Below are 10,559 nucleotides of genomic sequence, written 5' to 3'. Positions count from 1 at the left end.
ACCCGAGTAGGACTCCGGAATGGGGAGACGTGGTTCCGGCTGGGAGGGGGCTTCCGATGGTGCTGGAGGAACGGGCGGTGTGAGTGGCGCAGTGGGAACTCGTAGTAGCTGTAGTTGTTGGGTGAGCTAGGACACCTGCGTCACCAAAGCCTGAACCTCGCGACCAGTGTTGTTAAGATTCCTCTCCTGGGAGTCCATCCTCCTAACACTGGCGCTGAGAAACTCTTCAAGGGCGGATGGTTGATTGCTGCCTCCATAGTTGGTCAGATCATTCTGTCACGATACAATGGAGGACAGGAGGCAAATGTAAGTAAGAATGTTTATTGGTGGAAAGTAATTGATGAGGAGATGTTGGAGGGTGACACAGGGACCTTGACAGCAGCACAGACAGGTGAGTTGGTGTTTTGAGTGCGCTGGTGGAGGTGATGGTGGTGATAGATCCAAGGTGATGGCAGTAATCCAAGGTAGACTGAACAGTAAACAAGGCACGAAGCAGTAGAGCTGGAGAACGAACAGACATGAACCACGGAGGATCTCAAACAATGATCTGACAAAAAACAGATGAAAGACATGGCATTAAGTAGGCTGGTGGAATGAGCTGCCGCTGATCAGATGACACACATGAATCAATCAACATGACGTAACATGAGACGAGCAGGAGGCGGTGCATTCATGAACCGTGACAGCATCAGCAGCGCAGCAAAAATAGACCCAGTGCCGAACGATCGAGGCACTGCTGCTTCTGCAACGCTCTGCCGCGCAGCCTCTGCGTGCGGTGTGAACGCTCTCGTCTATTAACATAGGCACCAAAAAAAATTTGCGCTGCTTCTGCTCTGCTGCAGCTTGCGGTTTGAACCCGGCCTGAGAGAGCAAGAGAGAGAGAGAGAGAGAGAAGGTACATCTGGAAAAAGGGGGTCGTCTTATATTCGGGTGATTACGGCAGATGCTTTGTTTGAAATCTCTGATTGAAAACAGTCTCATCTACCGACCAGAACAGGAATTGATCAATGATGTTTTAACTACTTTCTAATTTCAAAATACAAATCACACAACAACACTGAACACAACGAATCATGGGTCTTGTCATTTTAGTTTAAACAAATAAGGTGATAATTAAAAAACACAAATGTGTGGATTGCATTAAAGAAATTGTGATTCAGTGTTGTATAGAAAATAATGAGGACTTTTTACTAATAAAACCAAGAGATGTGGTTTCCTCATTTTTCAAAGCAGTTTTGGTGATTGAATTGGGGAACTGATTAAACTAAAATAATTAAGTAAAGAAGGCTACCTATTTATTTTAAGAGAATTAGCTCAATTTTGCAGTTTTATTTTAGAGGTAATTGTTGGTTCCCACCATGCTTTGCATATGGCTATATATGGAGAATCAATTTTGAAATGAAATGCTATGTTAGGTTTTTTGAGTGAAAGGAAATATCTATTAATGTTTAATGTTCAGTTATGTTTGACATTTGTAAGAGTTTATGTTACATTGCACAGTGTAATCGTTACCACAGTGCAGAAGAGCAGAGCTTGTGGATATGGTTTCTACTCCTCTGAGGCTTTAAGTCTTGTTTAATGAGCAGATAGCTTTGCTCGTGCTTGTGCAGTACTTTCCAGGATTTCTCAAGTAGTTTTCTACTTGAGCTGATTGGTTGTATACAGTCTTGTAAATGTATAAAATAACAAAACACAAACAGACCTCACTCAAAATCACAGAATTTTGAGAATAAACTTAAAATAAATGAGCACATTTCCATAATTATATTAAATTCATTGTGTCATAGATTAATTAATTTAGGAGATTTCACATGATTTATTCAGGTAGATTCCATAAAAAAAATAAACAAGCCTGAAAAACTACTCAAAAATATTGTGTAATATTGACATCTTTTTTTTTTTTTTAAGTAAATAGCTCATTATTATTATTTTTTTTACAGTGAATAAGTGAATAAAACATTTTACATTAATTTTAACTTTTATCTTAACATATCTGTTTTTAATCATAATGACATCACTATCAGCTACATTAAGTCAGACTTTTTCTTCTGTTCACAGATCCCCCCAGATCTTCACTGACTGTGACTCCAGACAGTCCTGTATTCACTGGAGAGACAGTCAATCTGAAGTGTGTGATTGAGTCTTACAGTAACTGGAGATATGAGTGGTATAAAGACACAGACAGTGTAATGTTACAGACGTCTGGTCGTTACACTGTAAACAGAGACACTCTCACTATCAGAGGAGTAATTACATCTGATCAGGGTCAGTACTGGTGTAGAGGACGGAGAGATCAGAGACCAAACTCATCACAATCAAGATCTGTTCATCTCTCTGTGAAGGGTGAGTTGAATATCATTGTCCTCCTGAACTCTCTCTAGGTAACATTAGAGTAAAAGGTACATTAATAATAATGATGAGCACCTTAAAGTCATGATAAAATGATGCACTTACAAACCATGAACTAAAATATCAATCAACACACAATAAAGATGCATTATAAATGTACCATTAATGACTTTAGTTACCCTCACTCTATTACATGAATCTACAAGCTGCTGCAATTATCATCATAACATATAAAACATAACATATTTAAAACATTTAAAATTGTTTATGTTGTTCAAAAAATGTTAGTAAAAAAAAAAGAAAAAAAATCAGGAACACACTATATTATAGTAATATGATTCAGTAGAGTTGATTTCAGGAGGGAAATTAATCTGTTGAAACTTTAAATTAGCCTTTATATTAAGCACTCTGAACAACTGAACACACTGTAAATTAAGTTTATGATACCTAAAAAAAAAAAAAAGAAATAATGCAGTAATTTCCTGTGAAAGCTAAATTTACCAAATGAAATTAATTAATTTGACTCAACTATTAATGAAAGTTAATCGAACTCATAAGAAAATTGTGTGAACAGATAATGAATGTTAAAATGCCTCTTTCTTTTTTGTTTTTGTAATTTTATAATATTATTGTTTGTTTGTTTTGATTATGAGGAAGATCTGTTAGTGTTTAATGCAGGTATTGAATAGAGTTTCTGTTGAGTTTTGTGGTTACAGTTGTGCTGTGTGGAATAAAGTCTGTGTTTAGGTTGAGGACGGACTAAAACATGTTCATTGTTTGCTGAATGTTGCTTTAATTAAAAGTCAGTAAGTGTGTATTTGCTGATGCAGTGATGTTCGTGTGAGTGTTCTTTTGCTAACGATTGAATTATTTCACTTAATTCAGTTCCAGATAAACAAAGTATTTCAGCAGTGTTTAGTTTAATTTTATATCAAGAAATATCCTTTGTTTCATGAACTAAAATTGAAAAATATTCACAGTCGTAATGTGATGTAAATATTATTGTAAATATTAGTTTAAACCTAAATTGTTTAAAGAAATTTACAGTGTTTAAAGTTTTTTATGGACATTACTCAGTTAGTTAATATTGGTTTAATCAATAAAGTGGATTAATTAATTTATATTGGAGTAACCAATAAAGTGAACTCAAGACTGCATTACTGTACACTCACAGATAAACCGATGCCGACTCTGACTGTAAAACCCCAGAGTTCAGTGTTCACTGGAGACACAGTTACTCTGAGCTGTGATGTGGGACAGTTAACTGGATGGACAATTCACTGGAGAAAAGACTCAAACCCTGAATCCACGACTGATGCAACTAAAACAATCAAGTCTGTGAGAGACTCTGATGAAGGAGAATACAGGTGCAGAGCACGACGAGGAAACTACTACAGCGAGTTCAGTAATACAGTTAAGATTACAGTAACAGGTCAGTGCTCGCTTATTTATTCTGTGGAAGACAACTTGATGTGTTTGTCATAAAACATGATAAAAACTGTCATACATTAGCAATGTGCTGTCAGTTAAACTACATGTCAAATAAAATAATAATAATTTTGGTATCACAGATCATCTGAAATGTTTTCAGGTGTGTGAAGTGTTTTTTTTTGCTCGTTTAACAGTGAGACCCAAACCTGTAGTTGGTGTTGATCCTGATAGACGTGTGTTCAGAGGAGAGACGGTCACTCTCACATGTGACATACAGCAGACAGGAGTCTGGCAGTACAGCTGGTATAAAGACAACAAACAAGATTATATCATAGGACGAGACCAGAACTATAAAATCCCATCTGTGGATCCGTCTCATAGTGGTGTGTACAGCTGTAGAGGAACTCAGACACAAGCACCAACACACACACAGATGAGTGACGGAGTTACACTGACAGTATTAGGTGAGGCTGTTCATTTCTCATTACATCATCTCAAAACAAACAGATTGAGTCCAGAACCAGGTAAATGTGATCTTCGTTTGACTCTCCTTTCATGCTCAGTCTTTTTTATGTAATCAACACAAACTTGCAAGCAAAGTAGATCTTTAATTGAATGCAGTATTGTTCTCATAAGTAGGTTTTGATTGGCTGTCAATATTTATATGTTTAACATCATTAAAAGACAGACAGAGAGAGAGAGAGAGAGAGAGAGAGAGAGAGAGAGAGAGAGAGAGAGATAGTGAGATAGACAGAGATGGTACATCTGCAAAAAGGGGGTCGTCTTATATTCGGGTCAATACGGCAGATGCTTTATTGACACCTCTGACTAAAAACAGTCTCATCTACCGGCCAGAACAGGAACTGATCAATGATGTTTTAACTACTTTCTAATTTCAAAATACAAATCACACAACAACACTGAACACAACGAATCATGGGTCTTGTCATTTTAGTTTAAACAAATAAGGTGATAATTAAAAAACACAAATGTGTGGATTGCATTAAAGAAATTGTGATTCAGTGTTGTATAGAAAATAATGAGGACTTTTTACTAATAAAACCAAGAGATGTGTTTGCCTCATTTTTTAAAGCAGTTTTGGTGATTGAATTGGGGAACTGATTAAACTAAAATAATGAAGGAAAGAGGGCTGCCTATTTATTTTAAGAGAATTAGCTCAATTTTGCAGTTTTATTTTAGAGGTGATTGTTAGATCCCAGCATGCTTTGCATATGGCTATATATAGAGAGTAAATTTTTAATGAAATGCTATGTTAGGTTTTTGAGTGAAAGGAAATATCTATTAATGTTTAATGTTCAGTTATGTTTGACATTTGTAAGAGTTTATGTTACATTGCACAGTGTAATCGTTACCACAGTGCAGAAGAGCAGAGCTTGTGGATATGGTTTCTACTCCTCTGAGGCTTTAAGTCTTGTTTAATGAGCAGATAGCTTTGCTCGTGCTTGTGCAGTACTTTCCAGGATTTCTCAAGTAGTTTTCTACTTGAGCTGATTGGTTGTATACAGTCTTGTAAATGTATAAAATAACAAAACACAAACAGACCTCACTCAAAATCACAGAATTTTGAGAATAAACTTAAAACAAATGAGCAGATTTCCATAATTATATTAAATTCATTGTGTCATAGATTAATTAATTTAGGAGATTTCACATGATTTATTCAGGTAGATTCCATAAAAAAAAAATCAAGCCTGAAAACTACTCAAAAATATTGTGTAGTATTGTTACCTTATTTCATATATATATATATATATATATATATATATATATATATATATATATATATACACACAGGGGGGCTCGAAAGTTTGGGCACCCCTTGCAGAATCTGTGAAAATGTGAGTAATTTTCAAAAAATAAGAGAGATCATACTAAATGCATGTTATATTTTATTTAGTACTGTCCTGAGTAAGATATTATACATAAAAGATGTTAACAGTTAGTCTACAAGACAAAAAAAAAAAAAAATGCTGAAATTATTAAAATAACCCCACTCAAAAGTTTGGGAACCCTTGGTTTTTAATGCTGTGTGCTGTTACCTGGATGATCCTCGACTGTCTTTCTATTTTGTGTTGGTTGTGCATGAGTCCCTTGTTTGTTCTGAACAGTTAAACTGAGCAGCGTTCTTCAGAAAAAAATCTTTAAGGTTGTGCTGATTCTTCAGTTCTCCAGCATCTTTGCATATTTGAACCCTTTCCAGCAGTGACTTTATGATTTTGAGATGCATCTTTTCAGACTGAGAAAATTACATTTTCACAAATTCTGCAAGGGGTGCCCAAACTTTCGAGCCCCACTGTATATGAGCTATAAGGTAAAAATACGTTTTTTTTCTTCTGTTCACAGATCCACCCAGATCTTCACTGACTGTGACTCCAGACAATACAGTATTCACCGGAGAGACAGTCACTATGAAGTGTGTGATTGTGTCTGATTACATTAGCTGGAGATATGAGTGGAGATATGAAAACAGATACAGTGTAATGTTACAGACGTCTGGTCATTACACTGTAAACAGAGACACTCTCACTATCAGAGGAGTAATTACATCTGATCAGGGTCAGTACTGGTGTAGAGGACAGAGAGATGAGAGACCAAACTCATCACAATGGAGCTCTATTTCTCTCTCTGTGAAGGGTGAGTTAAATATCATTGTCCTCCTGAACTCTTTCTAGTTAACACTTGTTTATCTAAAATGAGGCTTTGTCCCCTTTACAATTCAATCAAAGGGCCACATACCAGTTGCCTTGTCAAAACTTTTTACTGTCATATTTATCAGGCATAGGAGAGAAACTTGTTGTCTTTGCCAGCTGTATGTTCGTTTCTCTGAGGCTTTAACAGTGACCATAGCTTATATACCACTGACTAAAGTTCCTTACAAGGTACGGAAACATGTTGGTTTGTTTAAAATAGAATGTATACTTCATGCTTACATCAGTTGATATATTTATACATACATACATTGGTGGAAAGAACAAACCACCCTAGGCATCAGTGGAACATGTTACATGTACACACGTTCCTTCATGTACACATTCTGGTATGGTCAAAATGAGCTCTTCTCCCTGTGTCTGTCATATGATCTAACATGTTCATGCAGACTCATGCAGTATTTATAACTTCATTATGCACTAAAACTTTACAAATACATATAAATAATATTAAAATAATACATTTTTGGTCTACATCTCCCCCACCTGAAACTACAGCCATCAGTTTCACACCATCATCGCCACCTAATGGAGTGATAGTAAGGAGAGAAAAAGCAAACAAAAAAACACAAAGGACAAAAGAATAGAAACATAAGGAATCGGGAATAGAACAAAACAAAACAAAATAACCCCAATCCATGATATGTTCCCGCATACTATGTGTGTAATTACATCTATGTGTATGTATTTAAAATGAACCCCAGTTATCTAAAGGAAAGGGGAAAATAATAAATCTTCACCAGTGCCTGGACTCCTCCAGTTCCTGGCCAAAATAACAAACTAACATAAATGTTCATGTTAAAGACACCTATGCCTTGGGGTTGTAAATCAGTAAGCAGGTGTTGATCGTTTGTGGGGTTGTGTTTATAAGTGTGCAATGTATGAAATATCCTATTTTACTCTATAACTTGCAACTCCATAACTCGGGAATGTGGGGCATGTCTGTAGTGGTGTGTTTTTCATCCCATTGCTGCTGAGCTTCTCGCACCTTCTGGATGTTTTCTTTGGTAGTTCTGTCCAGCATAGTGAGATATCTTTTTAACTTTTAGACAGTCACATGGATCGATTGCAACCATCCCTAATCATGGTCAATGGCATTGATTTGTGAAATGGAAGCAGGGAAATCATTAAACATCACTCTTTGTTACCCCATCTTTAAAAGTAATGGATGAACATTGCTCAATTTCAGGCCATAAGCTGTCACTGTCATTTTGTTTATTCACTAAACAAGGCTTAACTTGTGACCAATGCTAATATCTATCTGTTCCTACACCCTTCCCTTTAAGGCACACACTTGTATCTGTTATATGGTCCTTCACACCAATGCTCTAAACCTTTCCTAGCAATTCGTTTGACCATAACAAAACTACCTAACTCGGGAATGTGGGGCATGTCAGTAGTGGTGTGTTTTTCATCCCATTGCTGCTGAGCTTCTCGCACCTTCTGGATGTTTTCTTTGGTAGCTCTGTCCAGCATAGTGAGATATCTTCTTAACTTTTAGACAGTCACATGGATCGATTGTCTCTTTTTTCTTACTCTCACAGAGGGGCGCTTATTCCTATTGTAGGTGCAAAATTCCCTCAATGAGCAGACGAACTTGTGCTTCGGTCCATGTTTTTCCTCAATATGTTTTATCATTGTTTTTGGAATTTAGAATAAAGAAGGGAAGTCCATGCAGGATTTGCAATCCTTAGTTTCTCCTTCCAGTCACAGTGCTGGTTCTCCTGAGTCAATCATCCGGGCTGTGGGGGATCTCTTGGACAAAACGGGCAGACAAACCACTGACAGTAGTGCATATAGACGGTTACGAACTTTCTGGTTCTGTTCCAAAACCGACAGGAGAAGAAAATATGGAGAACTGGATGGACCAAGCTCGCATGATGATCACACAGTGCGAGTGCTCTGAAAAAGAGAAAAGAAGAAGAATTGTGGAGAGCTTAAAGGGGCCTGCTCTTGATTTCCTCCGCAGAGTAGAGAAATCATTAACTAAAGTGGTACAAAGAGGTGGACTCTCCCCACAGATGGTAGATAGAGTAAGAGTAGAGCAATTGATTAGAGGAACAGTAGAGTCAGATCTGATGCTTCTACAGTTAAGGCTGCGAGAGAGAAAAATGCAACCACCTACCTTCTTAGCTCTGTTAAATGAGATCCGAGAAGCAGAAGAGAGTGAAGCCGCCAGACAGAAAATCAGAACTACTGTAAAGACAGTACAGAGTCAGGAACAAAAACTCAGCTTTGCAGTTGTAAGTGAGTTAAGAGCAGAGATCCAGGCCTTGAAAACCCGATTAAGTGATGAATCTCTTTCAAATGCTCACAGGATGCTGGAGTCAAAATCTAAGCCCACTAAGAAAAGTGTAGAGACACCACCAGATGAAGTCGAAGACCTGAAACAACAAATACAACAGCTGCAGCAGAAGTTAGGAGTAATGGAGGAAGGCTATGGTTTGCCAGTAACCCATGCTCCGCAACAGCAATCAAAACCTGTTTCTGCTCAGTCAAGGACCAGATCTTCCACTGATAGGGAGGATTTCTTCTGTTACCGGTGTGGGGAAGATGGGCACATTGCCACAAAATGTAAAGCTCCTGAGAATCTTTCATTGGTTATTCAGGAACTGGTCCGTTCGCTAAGAAAGGCGAAAAGTGGAAGGAATGATGCCTCAGGAGACAGTTCTAAGGGTAGTAACCGTGATTGCTATTCTGCAAGAAGTCAGGTTGATGTCTCAGGAGCAAACTGCCTTCCAAAAGGGCTAGTGGGTCCTTCATCCACTGTTTCATTGACGATAAATTGACATCCGTGCAAAGCGCTGCTAGACAGTGGGTCTCAGGTAACAATTGTTTTTGACTCCTGGTATTCCAATTACCTATCTGAGGTGCCTTTACAGCCTCTTCATGGACTTTCAATTTGGGGACTGAGCTCCTCAAGCTATCTGTACATGGGTACATAGTGATTGATGTCTCATTTCCTGTTCCTTTTACTGGAGTGGAAGAACCAATCTCCATTCTAGCATTGGTTTGTCCTGAGCCCCAAGGTTTTCAGCAAGTCCCTGTGATAATTGGGACAAATTCCAGTTTTTTTGGAAGACTAGCTGCATTGAGTGGAGACCCTAATACTCCTCATGTGTTGCATGCACTACGAATCCAGTCCAACTACCCTGATGTTTGCTTAACCGAAGAGCCAGAAGCGAAGGTCAAATGGGTGGGGCCCCGCTCTCTTATTGTTCTTCCGAGAGGTGAGGTATATGAAAAATATGAAAAACCATTGAAGAAGGACATTCTTGTAGTTGAGGCCAACGATGATGATTAATTACCTGCGGGACTATTCATTCCCCCCGTGGTGCTGCCTTTCTCAGCTATAAACAGGGACACCTTTCAGCTGCCTGTGCATAACGAAACATCCAAAGAGGTTACTGTGCCTCCTGGCACTGTTCTTGCTCACATGTTTCCAACTGATACTGTCACAGAGACTTGCAGAGAGAGAAGCAAATCAAAGAAGATTGACCCAGATTTGTTTAATTTTGGCACATCTGTCATTCCTGTTGAATGGGAAAAAAGGTTACGGCAAAAGCTGTCTGCAAGGATAAATGTGTTCTCCCTTGAGGAGTGGGATGTTGGATTGGCAAAGGGTGTGAAACATTACATTCAATTAAATGACCCCAGAAACAACAAAAATGATTTAGAAACAACCAATCAGAGCTGCGGTCCGTAACTTTTTTATTTGTTCAAAATTTACAAAATGTATATAATAAGTGAGTACACCATGAATCCATTTTCCAAACAGTGTTTTTAGCCTGTCCTGAATCACTAGGGTACACCTATAATAAGTGTTTATATTCAGACTATTTTAGATTGCTTCGGGGGCACCGCGGCGGAGTAACCCAGTACCTTTATGATTCTTCATAGACATAAACAGAGAGAAGTAGATCCGGCTACAGTATTCTTCCGCAAGTCACAAGCAGTTCTGTTTATTAACCGCTAGAGCGTCAAAAGTTACAGACTGCAGCTTTAAGTATGTGGGACATATTGTTTCTGCTTCTGGAATTGCCACGGACC

At 38.0% G+C, this 10,559-nt stretch overlaps 1 protein-coding gene across 1 annotated transcript in view; it reads left to right on the top strand.

Annotated features, from left to right (window-relative positions):
* Positions 1 to 348: 348 nt before the first annotated feature.
* Positions 349 to 10,559, top strand: part of LOC113100764 (basement membrane-specific heparan sulfate proteoglycan core protein-like) — a 28,852-nt gene continuing 18,641 nt past the window's right edge. The window contains exons 1-4 of the mRNA XM_026265358.1: positions 349 to 391; positions 2,059 to 2,343; positions 3,524 to 3,781; positions 3,975 to 4,244. Of these exons, the coding sequence (XP_026121143.1) occupies positions 349 to 391; positions 2,059 to 2,343; positions 3,524 to 3,781; positions 3,975 to 4,244 (856 nt within the window). The remainder of the gene's footprint in view (positions 392 to 2,058; positions 2,344 to 3,523; positions 3,782 to 3,974; positions 4,245 to 10,559) is intronic.

The sequence above is a fragment of the Carassius auratus genome, unplaced genomic scaffold (assembly GCF_003368295.1).
Source record: "Carassius auratus strain Wakin unplaced genomic scaffold, ASM336829v1 scaf_tig00217350, whole genome shotgun sequence".
NCBI lineage: Eukaryota > Metazoa > Chordata > Actinopteri > Cypriniformes > Cyprinidae > Carassius > Carassius auratus.
Note: the sequence above shows the minus strand (reverse complement) of the source record. Positions and strands in the feature narration are given on the sequence as shown.